The sequence below is a fragment of the Bos taurus genome, chromosome 8, assembly GCF_002263795.3.
Source record: "Bos taurus isolate L1 Dominette 01449 registration number 42190680 breed Hereford chromosome 8, ARS-UCD2.0, whole genome shotgun sequence".
NCBI lineage: Eukaryota > Metazoa > Chordata > Mammalia > Artiodactyla > Bovidae > Bos > Bos taurus.
Window position 1 is genome coordinate 112,228,800 of NC_037335.1, and position 13,448 is coordinate 112,242,247.

The 13,448-nt window shown below is 53.4% G+C and overlaps 1 protein-coding gene across 1 annotated transcript in view; it reads right to left on the reverse strand.

The window, feature by feature from the left end:
• The window catches only part of SNTG2 (syntrophin gamma 2), a 120,155-nt gene that overhangs the window by 2,116 nt on the left and 104,591 nt on the right, over window positions 1-13,448 (reverse strand). The window contains exons 13-16 of the mRNA XM_059889545.1: window positions 10,752-10,823; window positions 4,834-5,040; window positions 2,173-2,265; window positions 1,174-1,284 (exon numbers count right to left, since the gene is read on the reverse strand). Of these exons, the coding sequence (XP_059745528.1) occupies window positions 1,174-1,284; window positions 2,173-2,265; window positions 4,834-5,040; window positions 10,752-10,823 (483 nt within the window). The remainder of the gene's footprint in view (window positions 1-1,173; window positions 1,285-2,172; window positions 2,266-4,833; window positions 5,041-10,751; window positions 10,824-13,448) is intronic.

Below are 13,448 nucleotides of genomic sequence, written 5' to 3' on the forward strand. Positions count from 1 at the left end.
TAAATGAATGAAACCTAATGTACATGAACATCCTGTGTAATTTTCCTCTGAAAACGTCCCAAACAAACACAACTCAAAGTGACACTCAGCAGGAACGACCGCGCACAGAGCAGGTTCCACGTCTCGTTCTCAGGGGACTCGGATCAGGGCACAGCCACTTTCTGGTTCTCATAACATGAAGGCTCGCACGTCTGGGGTGGAGACAGGCCCACCAGGGGTCATGTGTGGGTCTTCCACTTGGGGGCTTCGTGACCCAGGCAGTGCTGTGCTCCGAGCCGCAGAGTCGCTGGGGGCTGTGGTGTAAGCACTCCCATGGCACTGATGACGGGCTGGCAGAGTTCAGAAAATTCCCCGAGTGGCTCCCTGTGTGGGGAGGTGTGGCAACGTGGGCCAGGCCTGTGCGGCTAGGTGGAGGCAGCAGGGGTCCCCTGCACACCCTCAGCCGGCCTGCATCCAGCACCAGAAGCGGTAGGGGAAGGACAGCGTCCAGCCCCAGAGGCGGTGGGGGAAGGCCTGCGTCCAGCCCCAGAGGCGGTGGGGGAAGGCCTGCGTCCAGCCCCAGAGGTGGTAGGGGAAGGACAGTGTCCAGCACCAGAGGCGGTGGGGGAAGGCCTGCATCCAGCACCAGAGGCAGTGGAGAGGACAGCATCCGGTCAGCGCCCGGTCAGCTCTGGGCCTCTTCCACCCAGCGGCTGACAGAGCAGCCTCTGGGTGGCCGGGGCTGCGTCCCCAGGCCGGGTGATGCTGGCTCTGACCTGGATGCGGGTGGGTGCACCTTCCCTCTTTCCACATAACTGGTAAGTTATGTCCAGATCCTTTGAATTTACAGAGCAGTGTGTCCTTAATGTCACAGATAAGTCATCACATAATGCAATTTGTACAACTCTTCCCTTAAAAATCGACTTCTCCTGTATGTTTAACCACTAATTTCCTGCTAATATTCACTAAGAAACTGTACTTTTTGGTGGAATTAAGTGATGGGTTTCAATGACTACAGTTTTAGGATATTAAGGCCTCTAACAGGAGACACACCCTGGGTTCCCAGGACACCCTGGCTGACTCTGAGGAGGGTTCACACTTGCATTCTGGTGATTCCACAGGCCAGGGAACGGCACGCCCAGCCCCGGACACCCGGTTCACTCAGGCGAGGCTGTGCCATGGACGAGTCCCTACCTTCATCTCGATCTGCTTGGTGTCCAGACTCTGAAAGAGCAGCTTCACCCGAGCTTTCCCGTCGTCAGAAGACCCCTTCAGCTGGGAGAACTTAAACCTCCAGAGCACACTCTGTAAAGGAAGGCAGTTCTTAGTGCTTTAGACACAGGAGTGTGTTTATTCAGTTAACATCATCCAGTGCTGTTAAATGACCTAAGTAAATGCAGACGCCTGCTGGGTTATCTGTGTGCAGAGACGCCTGCTCGGTTACCTGTGTCACACACACCGGCTGGGTTATCTGTGTACACAGACGCCTGCTGGGTTACCTGTGTCACACACGCCTGCTCCACATGCCTGCTCAGTTATCTGTGTGCACAGACGCCTACTCGGTCGCCTACTCGGTCACCTGTGTACACAGATGCCTGCTGGGTTATCTGTGTACACACACACCTGCTGGGTTACCAGTGTACACAGATGCCTGCTGGGTTATCTGTGTACACACACGCCTGCTGGGTTATCTGTGTACACACACGCCTGCTCGGTTACCTGTGTCACTGAGCAAACTGCTCTGAGAACATCACTTGGTGTTGGGTCAGCTTTGACCACGAAGAGGAAAAGCTCAGCGGTAGTAACTTTCTAGGAACCACCTACAGAATTATTATCTACATAGAATCATAAATGACTGCTAAAACAGTACAGTCAAGAAAGTGCGAACTCCCCGCCTATCACTTAAAGGATCCACAATGGTCCTTAAAAAGAGGTCCTTGTTATCTGCTGGGTACGGACGTTACGGTCATACTGACTCGCTCCTGTACGCTGAAGTGGTGTCAGCCCCGCCCGGCTCTGGACCTGTAAGGTGCTGGGACCCTGAGCTCTCAGACAGCGGGTCACCACGAGGGAGCCTGTGCAGAGGACGCGGCCGTCAGGGCTGGTGGTGCCGCAGCCGTGGACGGCGTCACAGCCCTGAAATGTAGCACATGCTCCGCCCACGGGCACCGCCCCTGGCTGCTCGGCACGTACCTTGGTCTTGCTGTCGAAACAGGTGAATCCAAGAGCAAAGTCCACGGTGAAGCACAGAGTGTCTCCTTGCCCACTGCATATGTAGGTTTTGGACTAGAAAAAAGGATCAATTGTGAGAAAACATCTTTTTAAAATGATGCTTAACATTAATCGGGTGGCTACAATATCCTCTGCAGAAGTAAATGGCAGCCACTCCAGTATCCTTGCCTGGAAAATCTCAGGGAAAGAGGAGCCTGGTGGGCTGCAGTCCGTGGGGTCCCAAGAGTCGGGCACGACTGAGCGACGGACACAAACACTTACTCACACTATTCTCCCCCATCAACACCTGCTTTTAGAAAACCAAAGCGCTCGGAGGTCCCCGGGACACAGCTCCCACGCGACGCCTCCCGCGCTGGTCCTCCGGCAGATGCAGAAGCCATACCGTCAGCAGAGGTGCTGGTCTTAGCAAAGCGGAGCCCGACGGCGTCCTCTGGAGACACCCTAACCCCAGACCATAACTCCCCGTGATGCCACCTGTCCCCACAACATGAATGAGCGTGCGCGCTTTGCTCCTACAAGCTGCCTTGGGACAGGCCAGCCTGCAAGTGCGTTCCAAGACACGAGACCCGGCTGCTCCTGGGACACGTTCCAGGGGGTCTGACCCAGAACAAGAGCAAAGGACAGACACAGCAGAGACTCCACTGAGCTCTGCGCCTGGGGCCGCGGGAGGGAGACTTCTGTGGGGGTGGGCGGGGCGATCCCGACAGGCTTGGGGTTTGCAAGGATCGGGTGATCAGTGCACACAGCTTCTAGCAGTGCCAGCTGAGTGTGAGCACCAGAGGAGTGGTCAGTGCTCCGGTGGCTGCTATTCTATCCAATTCTCAGCTAAGCGCACAGATCCTGGCACAGCGGTGGTGATGCCAGGCGCACCAAACCCACGAGGCAGGAGCTAAGGGTGAGCCCTCCAGCCCCCGGGGGACGGAGCGCCTTCCAGTTCTGTTTCAGGAGACAGTTCCTCCCGTCGTGACATTTCTGGGCTACATCTCCTGTGTCCTTACATAACACCTTTGGGGAATCGGGTCAACACTGAGGGATACTTGAGCCAACTTGCTGAGGAGGACGCTCCCTATGAAAGGATAAGGTGAGTTTCCCCAGGCATGCTTCTGCCCCCGCGGCAAAACAGCTCCTGGAAGACGATGCTATCCGGTGGTGGGGGGGCCCGGGGTGGGACCCCCTGTGCGAGGGTGCTGTGCCGTCTAGGGACACGCCGCTCCCTCTGAGGCGGGGCCGATAACTGGGAGGAAGCCGGGGTCAGACCCACCTGCTGACCCTGGAGCATCTCCAGGGAGGCGGGGGCAGCTGGAGGTCACCCGGGGTGTGGGTGGTGCGTCACCCGTGTGGACGCGGCTTCTGGTGTGGGGACACAGGGCCTGACGAGGGCCACTGTGGGGTCCTCCCTGGAGTCTGTGTGGGCTCAGCTCCCCCACCAGCCCTGGGACCCCAGGCTGAGCAGTCGATCACGAGGGGACTCGGGCCCAGCCACCAGAAGGCCAGCCCTGGGCCACACTCCATGCTAGCTGCATCAGGACGTGGCCTCACCACCAGCATCTAGCGACCTCCACACGGGAAGGGCCTGGCAGCCGGCAGGTCCAGGGACCAGCCCCCTGGCAGTGTGTCCCCCACAGTCAGCCCTGTCTGCACGAAGGCACCCATCCTCGCACAGGGGCCCTGCGGGAGCACACAGCTCCGGTGTCCAGGGGGCTGTGTGCCGCTGGAGCCTCGGGACACTCCAAGGCTGGGAAAAGTAACCGGCCCACCGAAGACTCTGACACAGACAAGTAGGCGAAATGAGGGAACAAAGGAATGTTTCCCCGCTGACGGAGTAAGATGATCCCGAGAAGAACTGAGCAAAGTGGAGATAAGAAATCTACCTAACAGAGTTCAAGGCAATGACCGGAAAGATGCTGAGAGAACTTGGGGAGGAGAACGAACGCAGGGAGAGGTTTAACGAAGAGTCAGGAAACATAAAGAAGGAGCAAAGAGAGCTGAGAAGTTAAAAATGCACCAGGAGGAATCAACAGCAGACTGGATGATACAGGAGCAGAGCAGGATGCTGGAAGACAGTAGTGGAATCATCCACGCTGAATAGAAAAAAAGAATGTTAAGATGAGGGCAGTTTAAGAGAGCTCTGGGACAACCTCAAGGTGATCATTTTTCACATGATAAGGTCTCAGGAGGGGACTGCTCCATCCACACACACCTCCATCTGTGGGATTTATCTCCTGTCCCGAGGAGGGAGAAACGACCCAAACACTCGAGCTGTGTTATGCTGCTCGTTGGGTCACTGAGTTTGAGGAAGGGCCATCAAGTGCTTGAAGAGATGCCAAGCGTCCAGTGACTGCTCAGTAAACATGGTTGATGAGCAGACTCCAGGGACCCAGCCGTGCCCTCAGTGAGGGGCTTCCCTTAGCTGGCATCCAGGCCCCTTCCTCACGCCGAACACTGGGGTGAACCGGATGAAAATGCCCACCTCGCTTCCCTCCATGACTTCCCACGGCGCCTCCCGACACGCTGGGCCCGGGGACCTGGGCAGGGTCCGCCCAGCTTCTACAGACGTGTGATTCCCAGAACGACCGCCATGCCGGCTCTGATTCAGGTCACTCAGAGGAGCAGGCCGCTTACCCGCGTCCTCTGCACGGCCCGGAAGGTGGCTCTCTGGAAGGACAGCTCCCAGGCGGCCAGCTCACTGCCCAGCTCCACACTGAACACGTGGCTCCCGCTGTGGCCCACGAGGACGCTGAAGCAGAAGGGCCCGTGGTCCCCGCCGTCGGGATCCTGGAGGCCCAGGGAGAGGCTGGCTTGTGCCCAGCAGTCGTCTGGGAGCCAGAGCTGAAACGGATGGGGGTGACGCCAGTTAGAGGGGATGGCCCCCGGGACCCGCCTGGGCCCTGCTCCACAGGGGACCCCGCGTGGCAGAAGGCCCGCGACACCGCTGAGGGGGAGACAAGCCTGTAAGGTGACTTTGTGCGTCAGCTGTGTCCCGCTCCCGACACGCTGCAAGCGCCTTTCACCCACATTATCAGCAACCACACTTTCTGTTTCCACATCTAGCTTCCAGGACAAAGATAAAAGTCATGAAGTGTTTGTGCTGAATTCAATGAGGCCCCCCAGCTGCGCCCCCAGGCCGTGACCTCAGCCGGGGATGCACAGAAAGCTACGTGCAGGAAATAGGACATCGGGTCGTGAGCCAAGGAGAGCAAGCCTTCCAACACGGACCTTACTTCTCAGAAACTCTGTCCACGCCTACCGGCCTTGAGTGTCGGGACCGACCACCAAAGAAGGAAGGAAGGACTCTTAGCAAGTGTTAATGTGGGGGAAACTGCAGCTGTGTTCTTTCCTACACTGGGTGTGGTTTAGGGGGTTGTGCATTTCAGTAGAATAAAAACAGGCTTTTGGGCCAGACAGATAACACTTGGGACCTTTCTGGCCAATTGCCAGCTGTTGACCTTGAGATTTTACTTCTCTCTGAGCCTCCCTCTCAAAGTGCAAGTCTTGGGCTAATTTAAGGGATGGCAGGAATGAGGCTGCGGCTCCTGCGTCCTCACCACGCGGCTCACGTTCCGTTTACACGGAGCGCGCCGGCCGTCAGGCAGGGTTGAGGGGGCATAGACTGAGCTGCACGTCCAACACGCAGCGAACAGGCTCCTGAGAGCGTCAGCGACCGCACAAGCAGCGTCACGCTTCCAGCCGCCCGCCCCGAGGCGCCCCCTGCCCAGGCCCCGTGAAGGCAGAGACCACCTCACGTTCACTCTTGGGAAAACAGAACGCAAAGACTATTTTAAAAATCACCTGACTGGAGAAGGAAATGGCGACCCACTCCAGTATTCTTGCCTGGGAAATCCCATGGACAGAGAAGCCTGGTGGGCTGCAGTCCACGGGGTCGCACAGAGTCAGACACGACTTAGTGGCTAAACAACAGAATAACAACGAAGACAGACAAGAGTCGCAAGGCCGTGGCACCAACGCCGCCTCAACTCCTGCCTTCTGTCTCTGCAGCGCTGCTGTTTGTGCTGCGGTCATTTTATCGTTTGAGTTGGATGTTGCATCTGTCCAAAACCCTTGTTTGGACTGTGTAAATGTGAAAAATACCAAACAACTGTCGAAAGAAAAGTTAATCTGCGATCCCAAGATGAAGATAATCTGGAAAATTAGTACATTCATCATGTAAAGTGAAATGTCTGACCGCCTTAAAAAAAAATTACCTGGATTTTTCCTGCTTCTATTTATTTGAAAATATTATAGCAGCAATATAGGAAATTTAAAAGATAATTCCATTATGACTGCCTTTTGTCAGCTAATTTGTTTTTATAGTCCCTCCAGGCAATGTCTCCAGACTCCAAATCACTGGTGGCTCAGACGGTGAAGTGTCTGCCTGCAACGCGGGAGACCGGGGTTCGATCCCTGGGTCGGGAAGACCCCTTGGAGAAGGAAATGGCAACCCACTCCAGTATTCTTGCCTGAAAAATTCCATGGGCGGAGAAGCCTGGTAGCCTACATACAGTCCATGGGGTCGCAAAGAGTTGGATACAACTGAGCGACTTCACTTTCGTTCTTCCCTACCTCTTTGTATACATAATTCTATAAATGTGCAATGTGATTTTAATGGAGTACTTAACATACACAGTTACACTGAAACTTTATTTCTCAATGGTTTTTGAACAATTCATCCAACGTTCACTAATTTAAAACATCACTGAATATCTCCATGTGCACGGCTATCTGACTTGTGACTTTCTCGAGTAGAGTCGGTTCCTAAGACTGAGCTCGTCTGATGGAGCGGTCAAGTCCAGGCGAGTCTTCACGCGAATGGACAAACCTCAGCTCTGTGCGCAAGAACAAAGAGAAGAACTAAAAACAGCCTTTGCCCAACCCAAGAAATCCCCGGGAAGGACACGTAAGGGTTTCCAGATGTGACTACTTCCTGCAACTAAACCTGTTGAGCCCCACAAAAACTGACGTGACACTGATGCTGAGAAATGAGAGAGGTTACTGACCGTGCACAGCTCAGCCCCAGGTGCCTCCCGTGGCCCTTTTGGAGACAACAAGCCCAGTTCTTACGAAGAGCAATGTCTCATGATGACTAAAGACTGGGAGCAACTACAAAACTAAGGTCCCTGAGCTGCTGTGGAGACTGAGTAACGAGGCCCCCATGCCTTTCCCACAGCCTCAACCGCTGCCCCGGCCCCGTGCCCACTGCCCGCCACCTCCCCGGGTCTGCCACCCTCGGAGCAGCCTTCTGAGTCCTCTCTCTGCCCCTGGAGATGGAGATCTCGTTAAAGCCACCGCCAGCTCGATGGTGCCCTCCACGCCCCTGGAAGGCCCAGGAAGTCACCCTTCCTCCGAGCTCTGCATGTGGGACTCTCCCTCTGAGGAGTCCAACCAAACCGCAAAACCATCTCCACCCACGGAGACACCCCAGAGCCCCTTTCCCTTTGTGGGGGGTGGGGGTCAGGGCTGGAGGTGGGGCCCACCTGGCCCACGCTCGCCTCCTCACGCAGCTCAGGGGCCCCCTGCCCCTTGTTCTAGGGGAGCTGAGGTCAGTCTCTGCCCGCACTGAACATCGTCCTTGTCCAACTTGGACGGGTATGGTTTCTTCCAACGGGACCTGAGGAGAGTCATACGCCATTATTCACACGGGTCCAGTGAGCGGCAGGTGGAGAACCAGTCCCAGAAGGGAAACTAGAGAGCTTTCTGCAAGGCCAGTGCTGGCAACAAACGACAAGTCGAAGGGCTGCTCACATTTCGATAGAGCCTTCCTCCCATCGGTACCAACTTTTCCATCTTTGACAGTCTAGGCGCAAACATATCACTTCATGATTTTCACCTGCATTTCTTTTTTCATTTCTGTTTAAAAAATTTTTATTCTTGGAGTAAGGTTTATTTAGGGCTTCAGTGGTAAAGGTGGTAACGAATAGGCTCAGTGGTGAAGAATTCACCTGCTAATGCAGGAGGTGTTGGTTCGATCCCTGGGTTGGGAAGACCCCCTGGTGGAGGAAATGGCAACCCACTCCAGTATTTTTGCCTGGAAATGCCATGGACAGAGGAGCCTGGCGGGCTACAGTCCACGGGGTCGCAAAGAGTCAGACACACTGAGCTCACAAACACACACACACACACACACACACACACACGCACCAGGTTGATTCACAATGCTGTATTAGTTTCAGTTGTGCAGCAAAGTGAAACAGTTATACAGATGTGTGTGTGCTCCGTTGCAAAGTCGTGTCCGACTCTTGGTGACCTCAGGCCTGCAGCCCTCCAGGCTTCCCTGTCCTTCATTATTTCCCGGAGTTTGCTCAAATTCACGTCTACTGAGCTGGCTATGCTCCCTAACCATCTCATCCTTTGCCTCCCCTTTCTCCTTTTACCTTGTCTTTCCCAGCATCAGGGTCTTTCTCAATGAGTTAGCTCTTCGCATCAGATGGCCAAAGTATTGGAGCTGCAGCTTCAGCACCAGCCCTTCCAATGAATATTCAGGGTTGATTTATACATGTATCTATTATTTTCCAGGTCATTTTCCCATTTAGGTTGTTATAGAAGATGAAGCAGAGTTCCCTGTGCTACACAATCCGTCCTTTGGTTATCAGAATGCAAACAGTCCACATTCTTTGCCCCAGAAATTCCACCTCTATACATTTTTCTTGGTTGTATACTTGCACACATGTAAAATGATTTATTACATTGTTTGTAATTTCAAAAAAGGGAACAAATCAAATATTCCTTGATAAGGGCTTGGTGAAATAAGGTATGATATATTCATGGAATTTAATACTAGTCAGTGGTATTAAAGAGGGGTCACCTCTTTGCGTATATTGAAGATCCGCAGGTTAAACTGCAGAGCAAAAAGTGATGTGAGGGTTAGCGCATACGCTTCCATTTTCAGAGGGAAGAAAGAATCGTGTATATAAAGTAAAACAGGGTGCAGCTATGCTTCGGGCCAAGGGAACCTGGGCCCCTCCGCCTCCGGCGAGGCTTCTGGAAGTTACTCCCGAGTCTGTGCTTCGGAGCCTCAGCTGGAAGGCGGGCACTATGAGGGTTCCCTCCTGGGGGGTGTGGGGGGACAGGACTAACTCAGGAGGGAGATGGAGCGCCCAGCAGAGCTCAGGCCCGGCGCTCAGCAAAGGGGAGACACCGTTACCAAACGCCTCTGCCGAACGGGTGAGTAACTTTAGTTCCACTGAGTAGTGCAGATGGGACGTTCTTACGTGGGGAGGGGATATTCAGGCAGGGGATGCCTCACTGCTGGGCAGTGCTTTTATTATCCACTATGGGGGCGGTTTATAATTTCAGTCACAATTGCAATCAAGTCTGATGGACTCAATTTTCTCATCTCTTTCATGGTGAGTGTGAAACACAGACACATAACTTTAAGAACTAGAAAAAGGAATTTATGGAGAGAAGAAAGTGTTGCAGAAACACACCACCACAACCACAAAATGTGATTTTTGGACTACATATGAACGACTATACTTTGAATGATTATGAAAATAAGTCATTAAAAAATTCTAAAGTGCTAGTTCTTAAAATAATCACTTATCTCAATTTTTGAAAGATGAATTAAATATTATAATTTTAAGTTCATATGTTCAGCATCAAGGATTAACGTCACGTGAGAAAGGGGGAGCTTTTGTAAGATCACTGTTTAAAGACTTCTAATCAGATGTCCACAATCTTGTCTGCTTTTTAAAGATGTCAGATGCTGTGCATTTTCGTGGTTGTTGCTCTTATTTGCCCTGAACTGAGTTTAACACTCTGGCTGTAATCATTCTCTTGGCTAACTGCACATTTCAGTTACTTCATAGCATATTTACTGATTAAACATTTTCTCGATCTTTCTGAAAAAACATTCTGGATAAAATAGAAGAGGCTCTATAGCTTATTAATGAAGCTCACATATAAAATACGATGGTTTTTGAAGGCATCCCACTACCAAATACGTGTCTTAGATGGACGCCGTGCTAAGTCGCTTGTCATGTCCAAGTCTTTGCGATCCCATGGACTGTAGCCCGCCAGGCTCCTGTGTCCATAGGGTGTTTCAGGCAAGAATCTTGGAGTGGGCTGCCATGCCCTCCCCCAGGGAGCTTCCCCCACTCTGGCAGGTGGGTCCTTTGCCCCGTGCGCCACCTGGGAAACTCTCTTAAGTGTATGGTGGTGGCGGCAGTTTAGTTGCTCAGTCGTGTCTGACTCTGTGCGACCCCAGGGGCTGTAGCCCGCCAGGCTCCTCTGTCCACGGGGTGCTCCAGGCAAGATTCCTGGAGTGGGTTGCCATTTCCTTCTCCACTTTTAAGTGTATGGAAAGCCATACAAACAAGTTGTAAATATAAAAAGGCCAGAATGAAATAATGCAGAGCCGACATAAAACAGACTTGCGAGCGCCTCCATGACGTCCTCGTGTGGAGTTTTGATGGGCGGTGGTGGGAGAGCCTGTATGTGCATGTCATTCGACTGTTCTGAAGCGGTAGATCTCTCTCCCTTTTCAACCACAAAGGGCCAGCTGTTAACATGGACACACGTGGTGTGCAAAGGATGCTCAAACTTACCTTGTGAACTTTAAACAGAACCTCACAGAGGTGATAGGTTTTCTCTGCTCGGACCCAGTCCAAGGTGCTCACCTGAAAGAAATGCAAGACGGACATGTGAATCCTCGGCGTTTTCACCCGAATAAGGGGAGCTGTGCGAGGTGACGGGGCTGTTCATTACCCCGCCGTGGGCCTCGCTGGACAAGGTACACAGACATCAGACGGTCACGCTGCACACTCTGCATGTGTTACACTATTCTCAATTGTACCTCATAAAACTGGGAAGATACATGATGTTTTCAGTATGAGAATTTAAACATTTACAACAATAAGGTGAGTCAACATGTCTTTTCCTTAATTAAACCTTAGGAGCAGGACAGTTGGAAAACCAGACTACACGCCGTGGTGGACTCCGACGAGTAGCTGTGTGCTCCGCCCTGGAGTCTCGGCGTGAGGTGGCATGTTCACACACATTATGGAGTCAAGAGCCTGGTGATGGAGGAGCCTCCTTTACGTACATAATCGATTCAAGAGCCTGGTGATGGAGGAGCCTCCTTTACACACATAATCGATTCAAGAGCCTGGTGATGGAGGAGTTCCCCTTCACACACAGCTGGGCGCCACTTCAGGAGCTCGTTTTGGATGCTCTCACCTTACATGAAGGACCAACTCTGAACTATATTTAGAGGATCCAGGCGGCACTGGGCTTCCCAAGTGCACGCCTCCTCACTCACTCTGCCACGGCCCTGCCCTGTCTGCTAAGGCCCTGCTCTCTGTGGGTCTGCAGTGGCCACCTGTGGTTGGAGGTGTCTCTTCTGTCCAATTTTTCCTGCTGACAATCAGCCTCCTCTCCCCTGCACCTGGGAAAGACCCCTGTCCACGCCCGGCTCCCGTGACCCTGGCAGGTGCGGGCTCAGCCCCCGTGGGGGCGCCCTTGGACGTGAGTCAGGCTGGGCACCTCACCCTCTGGGCCACAGTGACCGTTTCAAGGCGAACACGCCCCCACCAGGGAGGCACCTGAGGCTGAGAAGAGGCTCGGGCGTCTGGGTGGAACCGTTTCTTCCCTGGACTTGAAGAGCAGCACTTCCGCCCTGAGAGCCTCTGGAAGCCGTGTGGGGACCCCGTGGCGGTGGTCACTCATCAGCTGGGACACGTGCCCACTGAGGCAGGATGAAGGGAAGGGGGCGGGGCCTCACGCTGCAAACCCCACAAAGTCTATGAGTCGATTCTCAAAGTGGGCTTTTTCCTTGCCCTGTGTCTTGACAATGCTCTATTTTACCTGAGCACATCTCACCTGAAACAGAATCGAAACTGTAGACGCTCAGATGTAATATCCTGAAACATTTAAGTATTACTGCGGAACACTTATGTACCCACAGAAGTGACATGGAATAATATTCTATACCAGGTACATAATTGTCTGATACGCCTTCAGCTCACACACCTTCTCCATTTATTTCTTTCCAGGTAAATATTTTTTAAGTGATATCTTTCCAATGACAACCTTAAAGCTACTTCCGATATTTCTTGCATATTCATAGGAACTGCTATGTAATGTGTATGTTAATGCTGTTATATGCTGTAAAATTGGTTGCGTAAGTGCTGTTTAACACATTTTAATGGTGTTTGGAAACATGAGCAGTTGAAACATTATTTTTCAGATTCCAGTTTGCAAACAGAAATAACTGCCCACTTTAAGGAAGGACAGTCAAGTACACATGAAGGCCAGGAGAATCCAGCTTCTCCAGCGTTGATTAGCCCTCGGTTATGGGCTCACTACCCTCCCGGCTGGCTGCGTCCTCTCGTGGGCACCAGGGCACAGGGAACCCACGGCCGCCTCCGCCCCAGGCTGCCCCTTCCTTCGAGGCTTTCTCCCCATTTCTCCCCAACTCCTTCAGGGTCTCCCTCCTCTTGTCTTGGAGGAGCTCAGAAACCAGCCTGGAAGTCAGGACTTTCTCTTTCATTGTTCCTAAATTACTTGCCACAGACTCTCTGGGCCTTTTAAAAGTTCACTGCAACATTCTGACACAGAATGGTAGACAGCAGGCCCCACACGCGTGGCCGGGCGTCCTTGGCAGTGCCTGACACCCCGCGGACAGAGGGGAAGAGGGGTGATCAGATGGCGGGCCGAGAGCTCATCACTGGGTGCCTTCGGGGCTCCGCTCTCCCGGAGGAATTTATTTGCTGTCCTTCCAACCCCCACCCCGCCCCGCAACAGAGCTATCCCTGTCATCCCAGCCCGGAGAGGTCTGGTGGCCCCGAGCCCCTCCAGAGGCTGCAGGCTGCTTCCAGCTACTCGGGGTCACGTCTCTGCTCATCACTTGCAAACAGGGGAGGAGCACCCGCTGCTCGTGAAGCAGCCCCTGGCCCTGAGCTGCGGTGCCTTCTCCGCTGCGCGTGAAGCGGCTCCCGGCCCTGAGCTGCGGCGCCTTCTCCAGGCAGCAGCTCTGCAACCTCGGATGCATTGTGCTGCGCAAGCTGCACTTCAGCCTGGGCGCGGACGCAGAGCCCACCAGTGGGGCCAGGACGCAGGTAAGACGCTGCGAGTCATCACCAGTCCCGTCACCAGCACGACCTCACTCCTCACGTCAGCACGCAGGACAGAAATAAATACAGCATGAAGAGCTTCACATACGGTCGCTTTAGATTTGGGCAAAGCAGAAATCATTACTGGCAATTTGCCTCTAGCTCCAGGATACAAGCACCCAAGGTCAGACA